The 27535-nt window shown below is 34.9% G+C and overlaps 1 protein-coding gene across 1 annotated transcript; it reads right to left on the bottom strand.

Moving 5' to 3' along the window:
* Positions 1-761: 761 nt before the first annotated feature.
* Positions 762-27253, bottom strand: LOC123230485 (vomeronasal type-2 receptor 26-like). The gene is made up of 6 exons (XM_044656631.1): positions 26988-27253; positions 24477-24768; positions 16837-17640; positions 12365-12592; positions 3638-3761; positions 762-1771 (listed from the first exon to the last, which is right to left on the bottom strand). The coding sequence occupies exons 1-6, from the start codon at positions 27236-27238 to the stop codon at positions 762-764; spliced, it is 2709 nt and encodes a 902-aa protein (XP_044512566.1). The 5' UTR covers positions 27239-27253.
* Positions 27254-27535: the final 282 nt, after the last annotated feature.

The raw sequence follows: 27535 nt of genomic DNA, 5'->3' as shown, positions 1-27535 counted from the left end.
AATCAGCTTCCAGGCAAGAAAGTTCCCAAGACATAAATATCTTACCAGAGGCTTTCTGACCCCTGACCCTAACACCCCCCCCTTTCCCCTTTGATGGATGTTTGCCATATGCTTCCTGACCCTTTTGTCCAGAAACCTTATAAAAACCCTTGGCTAACATATCCAAGGGGTCAGTCCAGGCACGCTTCTCTGCCTAGGGATCCTCACTATTATTGCTAGTAAAGAATGAGCCTCTATTTGCATATTGCATTGTCAGTGTGATTCTTCCTCTGGCCACGAACCTGGGTTAGGTATTAAAATTTGGGTACAACACTACTAAAGTAGTCAGAAAAACCAAGTCTTTAATCAGGAAAGAGATAGGTCCAATAATTGGCTGTTATCACAGAGTCAAACTCCAAAAACTACAGGGTCAAAATCCTGGGGCTCTGGGTACAGTATTTCTTGGGAGGATCAACTGCCCAAGAAGTTTCTCCAAAGAACGATAGAACTTGGGAAACTTCTATACTATTTGGGGAACTAAGGATGGGGAAGTATGATTAATTGGCATTACCAGGGCTACAAGGAAGTGATAAGTCCAAGACAGGATTATCAGGGATAAGCTGATGCTTTACAATGAATACAAAAGGGAAGGGTCCAGCAAAGGGCTGGTCTACCTGAGAGAGTACTTTTGCAGTGGGAGAATCTACAAGGACAAAAGAGTGCTTAACATATGATTAGGTGTACTAGTCCCACCCAACATTAAGTATTTTAAGGACGATTATTCAATCTGAAATAGGTGAGGCTAGGACTTTCTTCTGGGTTAGTCCTTTAAGCCTATTATTCCCAAAATTGGAAGTAGAAGGCTGTGTTGCAGAAAATGTCTTGCCTCTGAAATCTTGTTTATTCTTGATTTTTTCCTGTGTATTACTGTCTGGCATCAGGAGGATCACATAACATTTGGGAATAAAAATGCAGCCCAGTAGCCCAGCACTAGAGGCCAAGATGGAGAAGATCTCTACAACCACCATGGCCTTCCCTTTAGTGCTCTGATATGTGGGCAGAAAAGAGGCCCAGACGCTACAAAACACCAACATGCTGAAAGTAATGAACTTGGCTTCATTGAAGGTATCAGGTAGGTTCCTGGCCAGGAAAGCTACAGTAAAACTTCCCAAGGCCAGGAAACCCATGTAGCCCAAGACACAATAAAATGCAATGTCAGAGCCCTCATTACACTTAATTATTATGTGGCCAGATTGAGACTGTGTGTCTGCCTCTGGAAAGGGAGGGTAGGTTCCCAACCAGATGCCACAGAAAGTCATTTGAATCCCTGAGCAGATGAGAACAACATAGTTGGACACTTTAGGCTGTATGAACATACGAATCCTGCTCCCTGGCTTTATACCCTTGAAAGCCATAACCACTATTATGGTTTTGGCCAAAATGGAAGAAATAGCCACTGTGAAAACTATTGCAAATACTGTTTGTCTGAGGAGACAGGTGGTTGTTGTAGGGTGGCCTATGAAGAGCAGGGAGCAGAGGAAACACAAGATAAGAGAGATGAGGAGAGTATAGCTGAGAGTCCTGTTATTCGCTTTGACTATGGGAGTGTCTTGGAATTTCATAAAGACTCCCAGAACCAGAGCTGTCAGTAAAGAGAAGGAGACAGCCATGAAGGCCAAAGTCATCCCCAAAGGTTCTTTCACATTCAGGAAGGTTACAACCTTGGGGAAGCAACGATCTCTCTGTTTATTTGGATATTCAGTCTCTGGACATTTTGTACAATACTCAGCATCTGCAGAAGAAAAACAAGAATTGAAGGCTTAGATTTAATTAACCATCCCTATGGTCAAAGTCATGATATAGTCATGATAGCTGTGACAATTCCTTCTGCCTGCAAAGGAGGCAAAATCCCCTTCCCTTGTGGCTGAGAGATAGTGTCATTAGTAAATAATATGGCACCCACGGCTAGAGTCCTTTAATATCAAAACTAAAGATTGCTTCTGGGACTGTTGTGTTGTGCAGTAACAACTTTTGGTGTAGACCTCTTGCATTAATCTTTCTTCATTCTTACCATCTCCCACTGCACCCTCTCCTAAAACTTATTTGTCTACATTCTAAACCTTTATTGTAGATGGCAGTACTTTGTATGTTCATGTTGTCTTCTCCTTTGGAATGTAAGTTCAGTGAGAGCAGGAATTTGTTTTTACCTCTGTATCCCCATAATTTATCACCAAGATGCTTGCATATTAAATAGTAATTGATTAATTTCTCATTTTTTAAGTAGGTAGCAGATTTATTATTGAGAAATCTCTTATTTTGTAAGTGACCCTCCTGTCAATTCCTGGAAAATTGTTGCTGTTTCATGATATATTCAACAAACCTTTATTATTAAGGTTTAATCATATAGCTAAAAGCCAGATTCTTTGTTGAACAGAGATCAATTTTTTTCAATTCTTTTCAAAATACTGGATTGATCTTATTTTAGCTTTTTCATTCAGGTCCATGTGATCCTTTTGAAATTTACTCTGGAAATGTCATTTCAAAAACTCTCTGGAATGCTTGACCTATCCTTGCTGTCTGCAAGCTGTCTCTTTCATAGATATCTCTTTTTCTCCTTTTCTTTTATTCCTTTTTCTGTGATTTTCTATAACTTGAATTTTTCAGGTTCCAAACAAACCCTTGAATTGCCTGTGTGAGACCAGAGTTGAAAATTCAAATATATTTATCTACTGGTGATGTCAGACGTCTCTGTAGAATCTCTATAATTTTACTAGTTCTTTTTCAATTAATTCAGCCTCATATAGCTCTTTGTGATACCATTTAATTTTTTGGCAAAGATGGTGGAGTGTTTTGCTATTTCCTTCTCAAACTAAAATTTGTAGATGATAAAAACGGGGCAAACAGGGCTAAGTGACTTGTCCAAGTTCTCACTGCTAGTAAACACCTGAAGGCAGATTTGAACTCAAGAAGATGATTATTTTTGACTCTAGGCCTGTCACTATATCCACTGAGATGCCTAGATGACCTAATTTTGAAAAATATATATGCTACTCTAAGTAGGTGGAAACTTAAACAGGAAACAGTACTTGGATTCAAGAAAATCTAATTTCAAGTCTTGCCTCAGACATTTGCTAGGTGTAAGTGGATCTATCACTTCACATTTGTAGTGGGATATATATGCATATCTATGTATCCTTTGTACATCAATAATTATATCTAGGACAAGATTAAAAGATTTAGTTCATCACAAAAACGAAAAATATTTTCAAACCCTTAACTATTGCCTTAGAATCAATACTATGTATTGGTTCCAGGGTAGAAGAAATGTAAGAGCTAGTCAACTGGGGTTAAATGATTTGCTCAGGATCACAAAACTAGAAAACATCTGAGATCAGATTTGAAACCAGGACCTCCCATCTTTAAGCCTGGTTCTTTATCCACTGAGCTACCTAACTGCCTTCACAAAAAATACTTTTAAAAGGCAGCATGCCATGGCTACTTATTTCAGAATATTCCTCTGGTTTTCCTTAGTTTCATAAGATCTCTTACTCAGACAGTAATGTCAATGGGGATTGTAGATGACCGTATAAGAATAACCTATTCATTATTACTTTCTGCATCTATGAGCATGAGAAGGGAGTTCTTTATAGAAACTCACCAATATGACTAGAAATTTCTCCTTCTGGACATAGAGAACAGTCAAAGCAGCAAGGAGCTTCCCCTTCCAAAGGAGACTTCAGGAATCCAGGACCACAACTATTACTGCATACTCCACATGGAATCTAAAATAATAACAAATAGAATAAACTTTAACTAAGAGTTACTAAGCTTTAGGATAGGAGTTTATTGTCTCTTTTTCATAAAATGTTATTGTATTTTTTACCAACCTGCATACAGAAATCATTTTAGCATTCATTTTCTGACATTTTGCTCTCCAAATTCTCTTCCTCCCTCCACTCTCCCTTTATAAGGGAGCAAGTGAGGGAGGCCAAGACAGGGAGCCCCTTGACCCTTGCAAAATATATCATTGCAAGACATGGCAAGCAGGCCCCTGACAAAGTGCATAGATATGTCAACACCCTGACTGCTGTAAAAGTGAAATTTGGGAAATGTATCAAACTACATTTCCCATGGTCCAACGGGTTTCTGTTTCCGGTTCTTTGGGCGTGGAGACACCTACGTCTCCACGCAGGGAAGAGTTTATAATCTCCTGGGTTAGGAGGGAGTGCTCTCTTGGCCAGCAGACTCGAGAGGAGACAGGAGACAGTAATGGCGAGGGTGGCGGTTTTGAATTCTTACAAGCACATGGTCTAATAACTTTATCTATCAACATGGCTTTAATTAAATTACTAATATATATTATTATACCAGCTTTTATTATTTTTTATATTTATAATTTGGCGAGCCAGCCAGGAGTAATACGAACTTTCAATTTTCTAGATAGCCTAAGAAAAAGCCATGGGGCTTTGGGAACCCGAGTCTCAGAAGCGATTTTTTACCTTGCCCAGTCCTCTCCCGATTTTCCCCAGCCTAGAGGCTATTTTACGGGGAAGAGAGACAATGGTTTTAGTTGCCGCTGGGCTGCTAATTATTTTGCTCAATGCCCCGGGCCTGGTGGCCCTTGCTAGCACTGATGGACTGCCGGTGCCCAGCCAGTTTCGTCTCGCAGCCAATCTCCTGACTCCTGACTTGATCTCCATTCCTGCTGCGCCGAAAGCCTGCAAGCCTCCCAGTGCCTGTGATCTCCGATCCTGACTCACTGGTGCTGCTGGAGTCCAGAACCCCGAACCCCAACAGCTCACCCAGTCCTGACTTGCCGAGATCTTGACCTCCAGAGACTGCTTCAGCTCTGCCGCAAACGATTTGGGTATATTCCCTTTTCTCCCTATTTCTAGCCTTCCACGTGTTTCTCTAAAGACCTAATTTAGCCACCCACACAAGCTCTACACGTGGGATTTTCTATAAAACTTTTTCTCTAGCCCCGAGCCCAACGACCTGACCCCACGTGGACCTAGCGTTTACCTTTAATGGGGCCAAATGGCCCATTCAGACTTGCTTGTGATTAAAAACTGAACTCAGGGGAAGAAATTTCACCCCATACCTGCTCAGAACTTTGAGCAAAGACTGATTATAAAAAAAAAAACCTTTCAGAACTGAATGACTTTTAAAGAGACTGTATCTTACTGTATTTTGCTAATTAGTTTTTGTAAATTAATCTTGCTTATTTCGTTGATTTTCCTGTTGCACTGAATCATTTTACGCTAATGAAGTTACTGCTTATGATGTTATTATATTTCCTAATTTACTTAAAGCTTACTGTATCAGAAACAATTTGGTTATATGTACCATCTATGAACATCTTATAGAAGCACATGTCTTTTAAAATTTACTCTGTCTTGGTAATTGCAAAGTACCTTGAAAGTTCCCATGCTTTGAATATTACCTTGTAATTTTATAAGAGGTATTTTTTAACTTTTACTTGAAATCCTTAAGAATTGTTGTCTTAAAGGATAAAGCTTTTATATATTTTATTATAGGAGGCATTATTGCCTGGAATGGGTAGACGCATTCCTACCCAGGATTTTTTTAAATACAGAAAGTCAAGAGCTCCTGTATATTCTTTGCTATGGAAGCAATAACAGCATTTGCCAAGGGTTACAGGTTGTAACAAGTATATGATTTTGAACATCATTATTTATTGTTTTAAAATGTGCTATTGGAAATAATGGTACTCTATTTGAATGTGCATTGTGAATCTGCTATTTTGTAAAACCCACTTTCTCTCACAGAAAATCTCATTTTTGGGTAACATAACCCTTCTAGTTCTAAGCTATATGTATATTTTTGATTTTTAAAACTTTTTTTTAATGAGAGCAATTGATTTTTTCCTTTTTCTCATCTTGTACTGAAAGTACATATATAATCATTATTTATCCTTTTTCTGATTCTACAGCAAATACCTGAGCCTATAACACTATGATTTAAATGCCTCTCTGATTCCAGAAGGGAATATGAAAGCCGTTAATAGTGCTAAAGAAAGCACATGGTCAGAGACTTGACTGACTAAGATCTGCATAATTGCAGCAGTTCTATGCCAATACTTTAGGGCTTGGAAATTGGGGTTTGAGTCCTGGAGTCCCAGTCTTTTCTAAAACTTTAGAGGACGTGGGTCCCCTCAACTTAGATTCCTAGAAAGCACCTAAGATTGGTTATTTATTTGGCTCACTTCCCTAAAAAGCTGATGATAAGTCAGATCAGAGAGAGACATTTTCCTTAAGTCCTGGCCCTGAATGGGTAATTGCACACTGCTGAATTCACTTTAATTAGACCTTCATTCAAAGGTCTAAGTTTATTTTCCCCAGATTTTTGCACATTTTACATTTCATTCACAAGTTAATTTTTTCTTCTTTTTTCTTGAATTTTATTCTTTGTATTTTGCCATCCTTAGCTGACCTGAGGTACCCTTTTTTTAGAAAAAAGGTGTGTTTAAGATTTACCTCACGGGGATATCTGTTAAGTTTTTTTTTTTTTAAATTCGATAATGTCAAAATATATGTATATTTAACTCTTTTAATTTCACGGGGAATTGTATAAATCTTAGAAGAAAAGGTATGTTTTGTAATCTATAATGTAAAGTTTAAATTCTTTTGAGAATAATTTCAGGATAAGGATCCTACCATCTCCTCAGAATCCAGACGACGAACTTGTTTGGTGAAGACACTATGAAGATGTCTGAAAAGCCTTCACTGTACCATGAAGACTTTGGGGTGCAGTTGATTGAACTATGGGGAGTTGAAATTGAATTGTATGTATTGTTTTAATTGTACACTGTTATACCAATAGGGGACTGGCCCTGAATTGGTTTTTTGTCAATGAGGCTAATTTTAACCATTTGTTCATCTATTTCTTTTATCCCCAAATTCCTGAAAATTTTAGAAATTGTCTATTTTTACAGGTCCAGCAAAGAAAAAAGGACTAACCTTTTTTTTTTTTTTTTGCTGGACCTCACGGGGAATTGTAAAAGTGAAATTTGGGAAATGCATCAAACTACATTTCCCGTGGTCAACGGGTTTCCATTTCCGGTTCTTTGGGCGTGGGGACACCTACGTCTCCACGCAGGGAAGAGTTTATAATCTCCTGGGTTAGGAGGGAGTGCTCTCTCTTGGCTAGCAGACTCGGGAAGAGACGGGAGACAATAATGGCGCGGGCGGCTGTTTTAAATGCTTATAAGCGCGTGGTCTAATAACTTTATCTATCAGCATGGCTTTAATTAAAATACTAATATATATATATTTATAGCAGCCTTTTTTATTTTTCATATTTATACTGCGGACCCCTGACCTAGTGCTAACGCCCTAACTGTAGACCCCTGACAAGTACATAGATGTGTCAACACCCTAACTGTAAGAGATGCCTGCAAACCCCATAGGCTGATAAGGGGCGGGCATAAAACTCCTGTACTCACGAGCCACAGGTGGAACTCTTGGGCTGAGCTCCCCTTGTGTGCACCAGATCAATAAATGACACTTCCTGCTTAATTGCATTATCTGCTGATCTTCCTTGGTGGTAGGCTATGACTCGGACCCCAACACAAGCAATAGAATATACATTATCAGTGTGCTATCATGTAATTCATATTTCCATACTTGTCATATTGTGAAAGAAGACACATCACACATTCAAGAAAAATATATGAAGGGAGTAGTGAAAACAGTAGCTTCAATCAGTGTTTAAAGTTGATCAGTTTCTTCTAAAGTGATGAATAGCCTTTATCATTATGAGTCTATTAAGATTTTCCTGGATTCTTGCACTATTTATAATAATTAAGTTATTCACAATTGATCATCATACAATATTTATGTTACTGTGTATAGTTCTCATGACTTTGCTTACTTCACTTTGCATCAGTTCATGTCTTTAATTTTTTTTTCTGAAATCATCCTATTTGTCATTTCTTATGGCATAATAGAATTCCATTACAGTTATATAATGCAATTTCTTCAGTCATTCCCCAATTGATGTTCATTGCCGAGAGCCACTCAGAGAAATAGGGTCAATTATCTGGATCCCATCAAAGTCAATACAGCTGGCAAGGCCCTATATTGGCTTGGTTTGCCTGAAAAGTCAGATCATAAGATGGATGGCTTATCTGAGAAAAATCTGACCCCTCTCTGTGACTCCTTTTTTGATCAACACCTTTTATTATTGAAAGCATTATAATCTATTTTTTAGGATAGCCTCAAGTTTTATAGAAAGCCCTAAGTACCCTACAATAAACCAGTATTTAATGAGTTAACAGCCTTTTCCTCAGTAGAGAACAGCTGAAGCAGTTTGAGACCTGGTACTACTAGGACACCTTTCATATTTTTTTTAAAATAATTTCCTCCATATTCTTTACCTTTTGTTCTTCCAGAAGAATTCTGTTTTTTTCTAGCTATATAAAAGAATTGATTGGCTCTTTGATTGGTATTGCACTGATTAGGTAAATTAACTTTTATTATATTGGCTCAGCTTACTCATGAGCACATATTTCTTTTTTTCTAATTTAATTAAAATTTGCCCCATGATTACATGATTCTTGTTGTCTCCTTCCCCTCTTCCCTCCCCCCTCCCAGAGTTGACAAGCAATTTCAGTGGGTTATACATATATTATCATTTAAATACCACTTCCATATTATTCATTTTTGTAATATAGAAATTTTTAAAAACCAAAATCCAAAATCATATATCCATATAAACAAGTGATAAATCATATGTTTTCTTCTGGTTTTCTATTCCCATAGTTTTTTCTCTAGACGTGGATAGCATTCTTTCTCATAAGTCCCTCAGTATTATCCTAGATCATTACATTACTTTTAGTAGCAAAGTCAATTACATTTGATTGTCCCTCAATGTTTCAGTTACTGTATGTAATGTCATCCTAGTTCTGCTTATTTCGCTCCACATCAGTTCATGGAGGTCTTTCCAGTTCTTATAGAAATCAAGCAGTTCATCATTCCTTATAGCACAATAGTATTTTATCACCATCATATGTCATAATTTATTGTCATTCTCCAACTGAGAGACATCTCTCTACTTTATAATACTTTGCCACCACAATAAAGAGTAGCTATATTTTTTTTGTACAAACAGGTCTTTTCCCACTTTTTTTTTTATCTCTTTGGGATACAAACATAGTAGTGGTATCTCTGGATCAAACATGCATTCTTTTAAAACCCTTTGGGCATAATTCCAAATTACCTTCCAGAATGGTTGGATCAATTCACAACTCCACCAGCAATGTATTAATGTTCCAATTTTTCCACATTCCCTCCAACATTTATTATTTTCCTTTATTGTCATATTGGTCAATCTGCTAGGTATGAGGTGGTACCTCAGAGTTGTTTAGATTTGTATTTCTCTAATCAGGAGGGATTTAGAACATTTTTTCATATGATTGTTGATAGTTTGATTTCTTCATCTGAAAACTACCTTATTTATATCCCTTGACCATTTGTCAAATGGAGAATGATTATATAATGTATTTCTAATTGTTTAGATCTGCCTTTGTGTAAGCAGTGTTTTGTCAGTGTGTTCATGTAAATTCTGTGTTTGTCTTGGCAGGTAGACTGTGAAGTATTTCATATTTTCTAGAGTTATTTTTAAGGGAATTTCTCTTTTAGGTCTTGCTGTTTGATTTGCTGATAGTATATAGAATATACACACATATAATCTACATAGAACATACATAGTGTATGGAAATGCTGATAATTTAGGGTTTATTTTTATCTTTCAATTTTGCTAAAGTTTCTAATTGCTTCTATTAGTTTTTTGGCTCATTTTCTAAGTGTGTAATCATGTTATCTGCAAAAAGCGTTAACTTTGTTTTCTCAATGACTATTCTAATTCCTTCAATTAATGTCTTTTCTCTTATTGCTATAGCTAGCATTTCTAGTAAAATATTGTAGAGTAATTATAATAATGGGCATACTTGCTTCTCCCCTGATTTGATTGGGGAGGCTTCTAGCTGATCTTCTTTACACATAATGCTGGTTGAGTATTAAGATGGATGTTAAAAAAAGGTCCATTTATTCCAAATTTCTCAAATATTTTAATAGGAATAGGCATTAAATATTATCAAAAGCTTTTTTCATTCATCAAGATAATCATAGGGTTTCTATTATTATTATTGTTATTATTGTTGTTATTATTATTATTATTATTATTATTATTATTATTATTATTATTATTATTATATTGGTAGTTTTCCTAAAATCGAACCATCCCTGGATTCCTGGTATAAAATCCACCTAGTTGTAGTGTATGATCTTTGTGATGTTTTCTTTTGTGATATGTTTTCTGGTAATTTTATCAAGAGCTTTGAATCAATAGTCTTTAGGAATATTGATCTATAGTTTTCTCTCTTTATTTTGCTCTTAGGGGTTTGGGTATGGTTTGATAAGGATTTATCAAATATTTCTACCTCTCTGCACTTGGTTGTGAGATTTTGATGCTCTATTATGTGGTCAATTTTTGTGAAGGGCTATATACTGCTAGGAAAAAAACATATATTCCTTTTTTGTTCCCATTCAATTTTCTACAGAGCAATATCATATCAAATTTTCTAAAAAATTTTTCATCTCTACAATTTCCTATTTATTTTGGTAGTACAATTTTATTCCATTTCCTCCTGTAACTCTTTTAATTTCTCCCTTAGGTATTTGGATGATATGCCATTTGGTGCATGTATTTAGTATTGAAGCTACTTCATTGATGGCAGTATCTTTTATCAAGTTTCCATTTTGTTCCTTATATCCTGATATCTTTTAATTATATCCAATTTTTATTTTTCCTTTGTCTGAGATCGAATGCTTACTTTGCTTTTTTTTAACTTTAGTTGAAACATAATAGCTGCTCCAGTCTCTTACCTTTACTCTGTGTATGTCTCCCTGCTTTAAATATGTTTTTGTAGAAAATATATTGTAGAATTCTCATTTATACACACATATACATATATGTGCATACATACACAGGTATCCTTTCAAATTTTGTGAGGTAAGGATGCAGAATCCCAAGATCTGGAAAATCTACATAAAAAATTTTGGCCCTGCCTCCACATCAGAGAAAAAGTCTGAAATTAAAAATTTTCATTTATGGGATATTTATAGTAAAATAAAATGTATATTTATTGCATTAAAAGAGAAAACATTTGTATACAATACAATGTCATATGTATATGCATATATATATTATGTTTTCTGAGTTTCTAACATTTTTTGTGGCATCTCATGGCCTTTGAGTATCATATATAGTTTCTGCAAAACACCCAAAATTATTTCTTATGCTAACTCATCAACTATCAAAACCATATTGGCCAAAGTTGTTGTGTGAAAGTGATACATGTATATTTATTTAGATGTGTCTACGTATTATGAAATACTATTGTGCTGTAAGAAAGGTTAAAGGGAATTTATCAGAGAAATCTGGAGAGACTTTATGGAGACTAATGTCAAGGAAGTTCTACAAAAGCAATGATGTGGTAAAAACAAACAACTTTGAAGAATTAGGAGTTCTGATCAATGTAATAAGTGATCACACATCCAGAGCATTAAGGAAGAAACACACTATCCTCTTCAGGAAAAAAGGTGAAGAACACATAATGGAAAAGAAGACATGATATTTTGTGGGGCACAACTAATGTGGACTATTTTTTGCTCAACTATACATGGGGTTTATTTTTCTTTCATTCTCAATTGGGAACAGGTGAGAGTTTAGTTGACATGGAAAGAAATTAAATGTTGGGTTATTGAAATACACACATATGTATATGTACATGTGTATGTTTGTATGTATGTGTATGTGTGTAATTTAATGTCACCTATGGGGCAAATCAATGAGCAAATGGATAGAGGTCCTAGCATGGAGTTAGGAATATCTAACTTCAAATCCAAATTCAGATAGTTTCTATTTGTGTGTCATGATTTAAGTCATGCAACTACCATTTGCATCAGTTCCTCATTTTTGGCAATGGGGACACAATGGAGGAGGAAATGGCAAGTCACTTCAATATCTTTCTCAAGAAAACCCACGGAAAAGATCCATGGGGTCATGTAAAGTCAGAATTAACAGAGAGACTAAACAACAACTTCCACCTATAATGTTTATTATCTGTGACCTTAAAAAAAAATCACTCGACTTCTCTGAGCATCAGTTTTCTCATGTAAAATTGAGGGCAAAGAATTAGATGTCTGTTATATTTCTGTATTTACTAAATCAATCATATTACTTTTTAAAGTATTCATCACATTTTCTATTAATAAATATATGTAATATAGAATAAACCAAATAGGGTAAGAATTATTCCCTTGAGTTGGTGCATAAATTTAACATTTAAAATGTCTCTCACCTTTGAATTCCACCAGTCCCACACGATGGCATCCTTACAAATTGAGAAGTCTTGACCAAGCGGAGCCTTAGGAGCAAAATGACCTACTTTCACCAGAGCATCAGTCTCATTAGGAAAGAACACATAGTTCATAATGGCATAGTGAGCTTCTGAAAGCCTATTCTCATCCAAAAACACCTGGTCACCACCACTGTTATTAAACTGGGTATTTTTCAGGGAGGAGTGCAGCTGAAAGGGAAGAGAAATTCTGATCAGTGAATGGTCTCTGAAGGAAGGGCCCCTTTTGAAGTTCAGGCTATGAATTATGAAAATATTGGGCCCATCTTGTAATCTTATTTGGAGGTGTGATAAAAACCTGGCTTTCTACTGGGATGCATGGAAATGAACCTCTGGGACCCACAATTTTACTTACCGAACCTAGGTTCATAATTTCTATTTCACTCGACTCCTCACTATTACTTATTTCCTCTTTCTAAACTATTATCAAAGTCTGTTATTTCAGGGGGCAGTTGGGTAGCTCATGGTGGATTGAGAGTCAGGCCTAGAGATGAGAGGTCCTAGGTTCAAATCTGACCTCAGACACTTGCTGGCTGTGTGACCCTGGGCAAGTCACTTAACCACCATTGCCTAGCTCTCACCACTCTTCCAAAACCACAGTATTGACTCCAAGACAGAAGGTAAGGGTTTTAAAAAAAGTCTTATTTCATCTTTACCCATGTGAAAGTCTTCTTGAAGAAACTTATGTTCCATGCATCTGAATGTCCTCTTTGCCAAGATAATGTTCTCAGCTCTTTCCACTGATCATCATATGAAATAAGGAAAGAAATCCCTTTTCTTGGCAAACTTTCAATAGACATTTTCCAACTTAAATACCAAATGCTAGCTATCAATATCCTTCTTAAACTGAAGCTTCCCAAACTGAACGCAAGACTTAAAATACGGGAATATTTCTTTTTATTCAAAGACTCTCTACCTTAATTAATGTTGCCCAAGGTCCGTTTAGATTTTATGACTATCATATCACATTTCAATTGGCCTCATAGTCTGTTTACATGTCCCCATACCTTGTTCAGAGCTTTTGTCCTCCAATCTTACATTTCCAGTTATATTGCCATTGGGACACCATAACCTGGATGCCCAATATATTTCTTAAGATCAACTTTTCCAAAACAAAACTCATTATCTTTCTCCCAAAGTCCAGCTGCATTCTACTGCAGCATTACTATAGAGGGCAATACCATTCTATTAGTTCATCAGTCTCACAATCTAGGAGTTATCCTTGATCTTCATTACATCTCATCCTCCCCATACCCAGTATATTCTTAAGGCTATTCATTTCACATTTGCAACGTCTCTTCATCATGTTCCTTCTCTTCTCTAACAGAGCTCCCAGCCCCATGCAAGCCATCATCACCACACACTTGAGCTTTTGTAATAGTCCACTTGTGGGTCTCCTTATTCTAAATCTCTACTCACTCTCACCCACCCTCCACTAAGTAGCTAAAGTGATTTTACCAAAGTATAAATCTGGACATGCCATTTCCTTAACTCAACTAACACCAGTGTGTCATTATACCTCCAGGATAAAATAAACAATTTTTTGTTTGGCATTAATACTCCTTAATAAATAAGCCTCTCCTATCTGTTCAGTTTTCTTATGCCTTTTCTCTCTCTCCTTGTCAACATCCAGTAGTTTCTCTATCTTTCTTTAAATCTCAAATCCTATCATCTACTGGAAGCTTTTTCCAACTCCTCTTAATTTTAGTGTCCTCCCTTTGTTTTTCCCTATCTTTCCCAATTTGTACTGTATATATGTGAGATGTTTGTATGTTATCTTATAACCTCCCCCATTAGATTATGATATTTTAAGGGTGTGTGTGTGTGTGTGTGTGTGTGTGTGTGTGTGTGTGTGTTATTCCTGTTGGCTCCCAGAGGAGCATAGGGCCGCAACCATCTCACGCCAACGGACTCTGTTCTGGGCAACTTCTGCCAGCTGGGCCCATGTCATACCGACGGCCTTTGTTTAGTTTTCAGCAGATCTTCACCAGGTCTATTTTTTTTTAAGGGTAGGAACTGTATATTTATGTACGTTAAGCATTTAGCATTGTAGTAGCAAATAGTGTTTAATAAATAATTATTGATTGATTGCTTCACCATGCCTTTCCCTTTCTTTATTTGGGAAAGTAGACCATGTGTAAGACTAAATGTATTGCTACTGATTTTCATCCTTTTCAAATATTTGCTACAATTCTTTGACCTGCCAAAGTCTTTCTAGATCAATCCTTTGGCAACATTTTGAATATATTGTTCAAGTTAAAGAACTCCAACTCTATAAAAATAAGGAAAATCTTCTATGAACATAATATGGAGTAAGCCAAAAATTAGAAGTGAATTATTAGTTTAATGTGATCAAGTAGTTCAGAAGATTATGTCTGAGGTGATAATTTCTGAATGACATTACCTTGGATTCCTAGAATTTAATCAGATTGGAGGTCTTTCTGGTAAGGAAATTCCTACTAATGCAGAACAGGAACAGTGATGTGAGTTAGTAATTTATACTAGCTCAGGATAACATGAGAAATGGAAAAGTTGAGTGAGTTGCCTAAGATCATGTGTTGAAATTCCAGATTTGAATCCAGGTATCTGACTGGGAAATCTACTCATTATTCCATAATGCTAGATGACATCTTGAACTGCAAAATTGAGGAGACACTTAGGCAGGGGAAGTACAACTACATGAGTCAGTAAATGTAAAGTTAGTAAAAGTCTTCCTATCTGGAGATTTGATAAACAGACTTCTGAAATGAAAAATATAGATTAGAAAGGAAACTGCCTATGAATACTTAACATGACAAATACTTCCCTCCCCTGCAATGTAAGATAACTATACTGAACAGGAGGCTTTATCAAAGAAAAGGAATTAATTGATCATTGGACAGTGATGTCTTCCAAAGTCTGAATGGATATTATATATAAGAATTATTGTATTATGTCTACTTGCCCTAGAAGCATAACTAGAAACAAAGATCAAAATTTAAAGAGAAGCTACTGCCTGTTCTTATTGTTCCCCTGGTAGGGAGGCTGAGGTTGGTGAATCATGAAGTTTAGGATTTCTGAAGTTCATCATGATTAAAGCTGATTGCATGTCTGAATTAATTCATTGAAAATTCTGTTGCACCTGTAAGAGGAGGTCATCAGTCTCCCCAGTGCCAAGCAACCCAGGCTAGAGAAAAAGAATATGTAATTGATATTTGGATAAAGACTTTATACAGAGTCCTGGTTATACAAAGAGATGGTCTTAAGAATAAAATGAATAACAAAAATGAAAATCTAGTTTTGTTTTTACAGAGATCAGGTTTTATATATGATTCCTCTCACCTCGACTAAGGATGCTCTTTCTGTTTTGAAAATGGAAGAATCATAGAAAGAGTTTGTCTGTCATATGGAAAAAGAAAACTGTCAAGGTGAAGAATAATGTGAAGCACCAAAAGACTAAAATTTATTTCCTGAGAGACTGAATAACTTAACTGTCATGAGAAAATCTAAAGAGCATTTTGAGAGAATTTTGTTTACATCTGTGAGGATATTTGTTTACAGCCTGTGAGGATATCCTGAAGACATTTTAGAGACTTAGATTTCTGGGGAGATTTGACTATTGGGAGTGTTTATTTCCATAATTTAAAAAAAAACAACAACTTCCATTTATGATTAGAGAAAATTTTATCTAGAATCCTTATCATCACACATGTGTTATTGAAATATTTCTTTTTCTAATTTGTTACACTCAGTAAAATGTATTGTCAACATAATTGTTGTTTATCTAAGTCTATGATTCTGGATATTGATAAATGTGGTCATTAAAGGTTATAGGCATTTCAATTTCATTTACAAATTTGAATTAAGGTTCAGAGTTATTGGCTGATCAATGAAAACATGTGCATCACTGAAAATTTATAAGGAAATATCATGAAATATCCTTTATTGCTTTAGAACTCAGAAAGAAAACTAATGAAGGAGTTACTCATTAATAGGCAAGGAATTTATGAAGACTTGACATTGGCTTGTTTGTGATTTAGTGTAGGGCATTTTAAAGCCTAATTAGTCCCACCTAAGATGATAATGGAGAATTTTTCAATAATTATGCCTGCCACAAAATGGAATAAAATGTCTTTAAAAGTTTTAGGTTAGCCCATATACAGAAATACACTAGCAATGTTATTGCAAAAGGCTGTCCTAAACAGATACATGAATGACTACTTGAAGTTCTTTACAATTCCAAGACTGTATGAAAGAAATAGCAATAACTAGCTTCATATGCAAAGTGATGAATATTAGAAATTAACAATATAATGTTTATGTTATTACAAAATTTGAGAATTGGAATGTAGTTTATTATTTATCTTGTCCCTCTCATACCCAAATGTATCATCACTGCACCATATCTAAAAAAGTTGCCACCCATTCAGTATTACCTGCCATGAATGGAGTAATAAATATTCTTCATCTCCTATAGATATTTTCTCTGAATTTCTCATAAACATTTCCTGGAGAGCCCAAGCCACAGCATAAACAGAATTGTAGATGGTATAACTCAAACCATACATGGTCATATCAAAACAGCACAAAGGCAAAGTCTCCAAGGAAGCATTTGGTGAACATATCTCTTGCTCTGGGTTTTCTGGTTGATCTGAGCATCTAAAAGCTGAGAACCAGAATTCCCGAAGCAAAATGTCATCTGGGTATTTAGAAGGTGTAACTGTTTTGAGAAAAGTCTTGAACCCAGGAATTTCACTTGTAAGGTATGAAAATGTGAGAGCACCATGGAAATTATGACCTTGACGGTAGATAGGTCTCATGGTAATATCCCAGTGTGATGTGGCAATCCACACTTTTCGTGTTACAAAAAAAGGGACTTGTGAATATCTCAGAATCATTAATGAATCTGTGTCACCATGGATGACAATCACCTTGGTTGATGATGACATAATCCTAGGCATGAAATTTTCATGTGATTCCATAAGTTTTCTCTCACTGACAGGGATCTTCTCTGTAAAGGACATACAAACACCATTCTTTGCCATTTCCTCTCTCATTTTCCAGAGAAATTCCTCACCTCTCATGTCATCAGTTATGATCAGAGCTATCCAGTTCCATTCAAAGTAAACTATTAAGCGAACAACACCTTGATGCAGAGAGGAGTCTTTGGGGGACATCTGATAGAGGAAAGGAAATTTGACTTTGTCACTTAGGATGGAATCAAATGGACCATAGGTGATCTAGATGAGAAATAAAGATGGATCAGTGTGATGCTTCTGAGAAAAATGAAGCAATATGCTAATTCATAAATCAGCATTTTTAGTGATAGAAAAATGTATATGTTAGTGTTCAGATTATTATAAGTGTTATTTTATTCATTTTTCCCTCTCTCAGCCCTCAGAAATACAATGATTTAGTGAAGACAGGGTTATGAGATTCTTTTGTTACCTCCATTCCATCCACTCTGGTTTCCCTCTGCTTTCCAAAGCAATTATGATATATTCTTTGTTTTCTCATTATTCCACCTTAGATTTCCAAGTTACAGCTACTACATTTTACTGAGTGTAGAACAATGACTTTCCTTTTTTAATCCCCAAAAGGCATATCAACATACTGTGTATTTTTCATTTGGGACAAAATATAATTCACTTGTACATATCTTTACTGTATTTAAATGTATTACAAAGAAGAAAATCTATTTCCCCCATGAAACTTGAATATGGATTTCTGGTTGTTTGAAAACCAGAATCTGAGGGTGAGAATGGTGATTAGTGGAATCCAAAAGAACAAATACTCAAAAGCATATCCCACTATAATGAAGCTATAGTAGGCTCCCGACCTCTGGCTGAAGATTTCCAAACAATATATCATCTTACTACCTGTAAAGACAGCTCATTCTTCTTCATGTGCAATTGATATCACTTTAATTATTAGAAAATGAGAGATCTTCCTTTTATCTAACTTATGCTTCATTTTTTTGTTATTTCCAAAAATTTTAATGGCCCTACTTTCCCAGACCATGCAGTACAAATAAAATTTCTCTTCCAATTGACAGCCCTCCAAATACTGGAAAATAGTCATCATTGTCCCTTTGAACTTTGCCTTTCTAGTCTACTTCTTTGTCTCCAGTTCCTTTAACCAGTCTTTATATGACATTGACTTAAGAACCTTCAGCATCCAAATTGCCTCCTTTTGAATACTCCCCAATATTTCCATGGCCTTCTTCAAGTGTGGCTCCTTAAATCAAACACAGTGCTTTAGAAAATTTCTGAAGGTAAAATATAAAAGTAAACCAAATCTGTATTCCTGAATGCTGCCTTTTCTTAAATCAACTCAAGATTACATCAATTTTTCTGACTGCTAGAATAGCCATCTGACCCTTATTGAATGAAAGAATAACTGAACATATGAATTAAAAAACTATTAAGTGTTTACACTATTCCAGATCTTGTGCTAAGTGTAGAGATAGTAATACTACAATCAATACAGTTTTTCATTGCAGTTATTCATGTTCATATTAGAAAATATCCACAAATTTTAGTGTTCTGGTAGTTAGAGTTGATTACTATATCCTCACATAGATGTAGAAAACAATTAATTTTATGAAGTGAAGAAAACTATCTAAGAATTAATCATTTCTGCCATACATGGCAGATCTGATTTTGGCTAGAGAGGAAGCAGTATTACCTATGATAAACCTCTAATTTGCAACTTCTGGTTGCATGTGGAGACTATAGCAAATAAATTTAGAATAAATAGAACTGATGAACAGTATAATTGGTCTGGATGACTATAATATTGAGTTTTTAATACAATGAAATCTGATTTTTTGAAAGAAATCTTTTTTAGAAAATCTTTCAGAAAAACTTCTACCTGACATTCTCTTGCCCTATTATATATGGAAAATTTTGATTTAAAAAAAGTCAAAATGAAAAGTGTTAGATTTTTATGCAATGATTTTATTTCTTTATTTTGTTCATAACACAGGAGACTGTTGTGTCCATGTAGATCCAGACTCTATCATACATTCTATTAGTTTTCACCACAATATTTGTTTCTTTTGCATTTCTAATAAGAATATCCTCTATACAGCTAGCAGAAGCATGAATAAAGATGTTAAACAACAGAGAACTAAGAGCAGATACCACAGATTCTCCATTAATTAACTTACCATGATGGTACTTTTGAACCATTAAAAACTCTGAAATGAGTTCAACCAATCAACCAATAATTATTGCTGTCAAGTCCAATAATCTGCTTCCATTTCTCATTATATATCTCCCCTTGTCTCCTTCACAATAGCATTATATATTTTATTAAATACATTTTGTTAAACTTTAATTTTTTCTTCTCAGGGTTGCTTCTCTTAAAACTAATTAGGCTTTATTTTTTCATATTTAATCTGAGGCTGTTTTCAGGGTTTGTTAGCAAGAACTAAACTACTCAGGTCAACATTTTACCATACTTCTTACATATATTTATTTTCATAATTTTTATTTTTATGTTCCATTGGTTTGTATATCATTTGAATCTGTTAAAACAATTGCCTTTTCTATGGAAAAGTACATCTCTACATCTTTAAAATAAAATTTACTCTAGACTACACTTAAATATTATACAGATTATATTTGAGAGAAAAACATAGCCTGAATATAAAAATTTAATATTTAAATAAACCTGAAAATTTGCTCTTTACTTAAAACTATTTAATAAGACTCTGTCTTTATCTTAACCAGAAGGCAAATGGATGTTTGTTGGTCAAGAAAGGTATATTTGTTGTTCATCATGTAATGCATTATAGAGTAGCATGTACTATAAGAATTCTGTCATATTTAACAGTAATAATATATTCAAAAATGAAATAAATCTATTTTTGACATGACTTTTTTCCTAACAAAGCAACTCTTTATAATAACTCATTGCCTTTCTATATGCCGATAGTTCTCATTTTAATTAAGTGGACCATTTCTCAGACTTGAAATAATATTTAACACAATGCAAAATTGCCTCTGGAAGTGGACAAGGGAGAAAAAGAGGGAAAGAGGACAGGAAGCACATGCTTATGAATAGAAGGGGTCAGTAAATGGGACAAAAGTGAGGAAGGCAGAGAATGAGAGTTAAAGAAAAAAAAGAGGATGGGACCAGCCATGTGGTACCTGTCTAAAATGGAGAGGAAGAAGTCTAAACAAATACCACCAAAAATTCAAAAGAAAAAAATAAGAATTACTGAAAGAGCTAAACATGTATTTTCAAAATCAAATTAAAATGATAGGAAAAAATATGTAAAAAGTGATAGTGAGGAAATGAAATTAGAAAAATATACTTTACTTAAAAGAAGCACAAAAAAGAGTGAAGAATGAAAGCTCACTGAAAAAAATAACTTCTTAAAAATTAGATGGAGGAGATATAATTTAGAAATTATTGGGCTGTTTTAAATCTTGGATTAAAAAAAGAGCCTAGACATTATATTTTAAGAAATTAGAAAAGAAAAATTCACCAATATCCTAGAACCAAAGATTACTAGAAATTGAAAGAATCCACTGATCAACTCCTGAGAAATCCCAAAAAGAAAATTCCAATAGTATGATATACTAATTCTAGAGCTCCCAGGTCAAAGAGAAAATGTTTCAAATATCTAGAAAGAAAGTGTGGAAAAAATCTTGGAATCATATTCACAATTACATAAGATTTTACAGTTGCCAGATTAAAAGAATACATGGTTTGGAATATGATGTTTCATAAAGCAAAAGAGCTAGGATTACAACCAGTAATAACCTATTTAGCAATACTGAGTGCAACCCTCCAGGAGAAAAAAAAGATATTTAATGAACTAGATGCTTTTTCAGGCATTCCTGTTGAAAATATCAGAGCCAAATAAAAAACATAACTTTTCAATAAAAGATTCAAGTAAAGTATAAAAATATAAAAATGAAAGATATCAAAAGATCTGAATAAGATTATATTATTTACCTTTCCATAGGGTAATATTATATGTGGAACTTCTAGGAATTGTATTATTACTAGGGAATTTGGAAGGATTACATATGAACAAGGGTGAAAATGAGTCAGTTATGTTAGGATGATGGAAAATAGGGGATCAAGTGAAAGGGATGCCCTGGGAGAAAGGGGAAAGGAGAGGAAAATAGGGAAAAATCACTCACAAGGAGGCACACAAGGAAAAAGGTTTTTTTATTGTGGAGGGTAAAATGGTGAAAGGAGGCAGAAATTTTTGAATCTCATTTTTATCTGAAATGCTTTGAAAATGTAAATCTGTATGTATATATATATATATATATACATACTTTTAGTCAATTAGGTATAGAAATATATCTTACTCAACAGTAAGTAGGAAGGAAAGGGGATAAGGAGATGTAATAAAAGGAAGGGTAGATAAAAGAAAGCAGTGAAATTGTGGAAAAATTTATAGCAAGTTTCTTTTTCAAAGAGCCCATTTCTCAGATGTATGGGGAAATAAATAAAGTCAACAAAAATAAAAGCCATTCTCTAATTGGTAAGTGGTCAAGGAATAAAACACAGCATTTTCATAAGATGAAATCAAAACTATCTATCGTCTTATGATAAAAAGCTCTAAATCACTATTGATGAGATAAATGTAAATTAAAACAACTCTGAGGTACCAAATCAAACCTACCTGAATAAATATCATGAATGAAAAGAAAGAATGTCAAATACTGGAGGGGATGTAGAGTAATGGGGAGACTAATGCACTGTTAGTGGAGTTGTGAACTCATCTAATCATTATGGAGAGCAATTTGAAACTATGTCAAAAAGCTATAAAATTGTGTACACAATTTGATTTAGCAATATCACTACTTTATCTGTGTTTTCAGTGGAGATAAAAAGGGAAAAGAATCTATACAAAAATATTTATAGCAGCTCTCTTTGGGAACTTGGGGGATACAAAGAATTTGAAATTGAAGATGTCTATTTAATTTATATTGTGGTATATTATTGTAATGGAATACTATTGTGATATAAGAAATAAAGTGCAGGATGTTTTCAGAAATGTTTTAGTCTGATGCCTTTTTACTTCTCTCATCTACTTGGAGCATTGGAAATGGAAAACATGGCTTGACACTATGTCAGATTTTCATGACTTTCTATACTGAATATAAGTCCACTCTACAGATGAAAACTCATTATCTGTAGTCAGGTACAATTGAAATATAATATCAATTCACTAAGAGACATCAGAAATCATATCCACCATCCTGTTACTCCTTGCCCTTACCTTCAACCAGATTAGTTTTGCTGATAAAAAAATGTTTACTCACCCCATGATAGGACTGATGCCAACAAAGTCCTGCCAATCACAAACACTGTGGTCTGATATCATACATGTGCTCACACATCACATGATGAAGTAATCTACATATTTGTGAAGCCAAACATATTCCTTCTCAGCTGCCATGATGGATTCCACCAAGATCAAGGAAAAATTACCCTAGAATGAACACACCAGTTGACCTCTTCCCTATTCAAAACCTTAGGCTACTATATCATCTGGCAAAAAAGATTCAAGATAAATCTTGTTACATGAATCCTCTACTTAGGAATCACACTCTGGTTTCCAAATCAAATCTCTATACACTTTGAGCTGGGAGTCTTTTTTCTTACTCTGGTTTCCAAGTCTATGACAAAAAACTCTCTGTGCGAGCATCTAAATTATTCTTATTCTTGGTATCATGTTTTGTAAAATGGAGGTTAATAATAGCAACTTCCATATGGGGATATATATATATCTAAAGATCTGAATAAGATTATACTATTTACCTTTCCATAGGGTGATATTATATGTGGAACTTCTAGGAATTGTATTATTACTAGGGAATTTGGAAGGATTACATATGAGGGATATATATATATATATATATATATATATATATATATATATATATATATATATATATATGACAGGTAGGTGCCTCAGTGGACACAGAGCCAAGCCTGGAGATGTGAGATTATCAGTTCAAATCTGGTCTCAGAGACTTCCTAAATGTGAGATTCTGGGCAAGTCATAATTTCAGTTGCCCAGTCCTTATTGCTCTTCTGCCTTGAAACTGATACTTAGTATTGATTCTACGACAGAAGTTAAGATGTTTTCTAAAGTAAGATATGAATATACAGATTGCTGATGAAGTCATCCAAAGCTACACATAATTATAACAACATATATGCTAATTTATTGTTATAAAAAAGCAGTCATTATTTATTAGGGAAATGCAAATCAGAACAACTTTGAGATATGATCCAACATGTATATGATTGGCTAAAATAACAAAAGAGCAAAATGAGAAATGTTGGAGAGGAAGTGACAAAATGGGGACACTAATACACTATTAGTGGGACTGTGAATTGATTCAACCATTATGGAGAAAAATATAGAATTATCCTGAAAGTATTATAAAACTATGTATTCTCTTTTGACTCAGCAATATTACTATTAGATTTATTTCCTAATGTAATCAAAGAAAATGGAAAAGAACCTATACATTCTAAAATATTTATTGTAGTACTCTTTCTGGTGACAAAGAACTGGAAACTGCAGGCATGTTTATAAATTAAGGAATGGCTAAACAAGTTATGGCATATGATTATGATGGAATACTACTACACTGTAAGAAATAATGAGGAAGTTAATTTTGGAAAAAAATAAGTAAGGGCTTATGTGAAATTATGAAGAATAAAATGAACCAAACCAAGAGAACTTTATATATAGAAACAAAAATGTTTATAAAATGAAATGTGTATATTCTACTCCAGAGAAAGAATTAACAAATAGAAATAAGTAAAACATATATTGTCAAAAGATGCCTTCTCTAATGGGGGGAAGGGAAGGAAAAGAGGAAATTAACTGAGTATTTAAATGTAACAAACAAAGCAGTAAATAAATAAAATTTAAATAACATGTATATATATATACACACACATATCACTTTTAAAACCTTAAAATACTTTATAAATACTACTCACTACTCTTTCCTCAATCATTATCATTTTTAGTATTATTATTATTGATGAAGGCAAAACATATGATCTATTCAATAATACTTACTTGTGGAAACTTGTATAAATCAAGCAGGGTTGCCATTTGGACAGAAAGAGCTGATGTTACTCCTCCAATAACAGCTACAGTATTGTCCTGATCTCTGCAACTATAGTTAGGGATGAGCTGGCCATGCCCAGACAGCCACAATAGGGAGCTCTCCAAGGTTCTCTCATCACTGTGGTAGGTGTTGTAGAGATGGAATCCCAGGGACATGTTCGGTAACAGATTGGGATCTCTGTTTATCTGTTCTATAGCAAAAACCACAGCAAGTGCTTGCTGATAATTTTTGTGTAGCCACCTGTAAGAGTAAGTGCCATAGAACACTAAGTTCTCAAAAGTAAGATTTTTTTCAGAAGGAAGAATTGCCCAGACATGTGAGTCAAAATTAAGAACTCTGACATCTGTTCAGTTCATTTTACTTGTATTAAAATACCTCCCTTGTGTACCTTGTTCCTATTCTCTTCTCTTTTTGTGATTCCAGAGAGTAAGGTCTTTTGGCTTCAAGTTCCTATATGACTCTACCTTCCTGAGTCACTCATTCATCCCACAAATAGATATTGAGCATCTGAGTATTACTAGATCCTATAGAGTATCTGGATGGTCCTTGACCTTGGAATACCTATGGTATAGTGGGAGAGAGAATAAATACACCAATAAGTGTAAGACAAGGTGGCAGAAGATGTGCTAAATGGGAACAGCACTGAGATCTAAGAAAGCTGAACCAAGGGAGGCCCCATCCCATTAACAAAATAAGGGAAGGTTTTATGAAGGGCACCATGGCTTATGAAAGATTAGAATGATTTTAATATATGGATATTGGGGGAAATGTTATTGAAAGATTATTCCAAGGGGAGAGAATGATACAAACTCAAAGATATGTGAGGATAGGAGGTACTGCACATTTGTGCCCTCAGCATCTTACTCAGGTCTTGTCTGATATCTCCAATAAAAGATGAAGTCTTGATTCAGCCTTCTCCACTCCTCAATTCCTTCCCTTCCTGTACAGGGACTAAGATGCATAGAAAATGATAGTCCTTTCTGATAGTTATTTATTACCCGGACTTCAACCAAGAAGTCAATACTAAATAACAAATATATCCATTATATTTGGCAATGTTTTAAATATATATCCCACCTACTAAGATTTCTCCAGTAGTCACCACCTTTCAGGAAATCTGGGTCTGTTTTGTTAGAGACAGAAGTTAAGTATGACAGAATCCAAAGTCCTGGCCACCTTAATTAACATAATAATATCCACAGAATTTTCTATTCTCTCTGGAGAAGTCATTTGCTAGCTTTCTGAGAATTTTAGCTCCTGTGCCATTCTTTCCTTCTTCATTCATTTTCAATTGAAATAGAATCAGAGAGAATAGAAAGAGAAGTCCTTATCCTCATCAAGGAGTGCCATTGTAAAGAGACAATTCAAAAACTCCAAAAGTAAAAAAAAATTTGACTTAAGAGGAATTTGTTTAGTCTCACAAAGAGATGTTAAAACTTTTTTCCACTCTAACCAAACCGTTGATCCTTCAAAGCTGGTGAAGAATAAGTAAAGAAAAAAGAATTAAAATCATATTAAAGCATTAGAAATGTAATCAATGATTAAAATTATTTAATAATCTTGCCTTTCAGACAAATTGGAAATACGAATACTTATAATTGATAGGAAAGGTATAAAGAGAAATAAGGAAATCCAGAGGTATTTAAAAAGTCACAGAATGTAACATAGTTATACAAAAGCATTTGGCTACAAAAAGGTAGAGAAGAAGTCACAATGCTCATCTGCCAAAGAACCACCCAATGTTTCTTATGTCTGCCTCTAAGAACCAGAAGACAGAGTCAACCATTAACCTGCTTCTCTTAATCTTAGAATAAATACTGTGTATTGGTTCTAAGGCAGAAGAGTGGTAAGGGCTAGGCAAGGAGGGTTAAGTGATTTGCCCAGAGTCACAACTAGGAAGTGTCTGAGGTTGTATTTGAACCCAGGACCTCCCATCTCTAGGCCTGGCTCTCAATCCACTGAGCCACCCAGTTGCCCCCAAAATATTGGAGTTTTAAATGCTGTGAATGGAGCAAAATTTTCCTTGTCCAATATCTGTACTTACAACAACCATAAGAGTGGCTAAGGATGGAAAAGGATCATCAGTCTCAAGAACTTCTGCTGCTTCAGAGCATTAATCATTTCAGGGGCCACTGCTTAAAAATCAACATGAGGTCAGGACAGGGAAGGTAGGATGATAAAATTCTGCTTAGGACTGAGCTTCCTGGACATGGGCCCTTTGGAGGAGAGTTTAAAGAGGGAAGTAGAAGAAAGAGTTTTTCTCTATTCAACTATAAAAGTCAACTATGAAATAAGACATTGGGGAGACTGACAAGAAGTTTTTTTTTAATTCAGGGATGCAAAGGAGGAGAAATTACTGGTTGTTTCATGTTGTATAAGTCTGCCCTTTTGTACTATCTATAAGGACCTCTTTTTAATCATGACTGAAAATGAGTTCAGACAAATAGAGAATCACTTACTGATAAGTCTTACAAGCTTTGTTAGGAACACTTTCAAATTGTTCTGCTCCTGTTACTCTGTTCACTTCAACTGAGAACAAGGATAAAAAGATTCCAATCACCAGGTTCCCATCTTGGGAAACCATGGGGTTAATCTGGTGGAAGCAGGGGAGATTCTCTGTCCTATGATCAGAGTCTGGAAGTAGTAGCAACATACATATGAAAAAGGAAGAAAACAATTGATAAATGCTTTTATGAATCTGGAGCAACATCTCCCTGAAAATTAACCAAAGTTACAAATCTCAGTTAGGAACCACTGAGACAAGAGCAAACTCAGCTGCCTTGATCACGGACTGAAGAGGAACTGTCCAGCATCAGAGATAATCTGTTCTGAGATGTCTAGGTTGTGGTCTCCCTCTCATACCTGAGAAATCACAAAGGGACATCAGTGAGGCCCATGTTCAAGACAAGGACAATGGTGAAAGATCAATGGATATTTTAAAGTTTCACCAGTTTTAAAACTGAACTCTGTTTTACAACACCCATTGGAAAATGACTGGGAACACTCC

This window comes from Gracilinanus agilis, chromosome 1, assembly GCF_016433145.1.
Source record: "Gracilinanus agilis isolate LMUSP501 chromosome 1, AgileGrace, whole genome shotgun sequence".
NCBI lineage: Eukaryota > Metazoa > Chordata > Mammalia > Didelphimorphia > Didelphidae > Gracilinanus > Gracilinanus agilis.
Note: the sequence above shows the minus strand (reverse complement) of the source record. Positions and strands in the feature narration are given on the sequence as shown.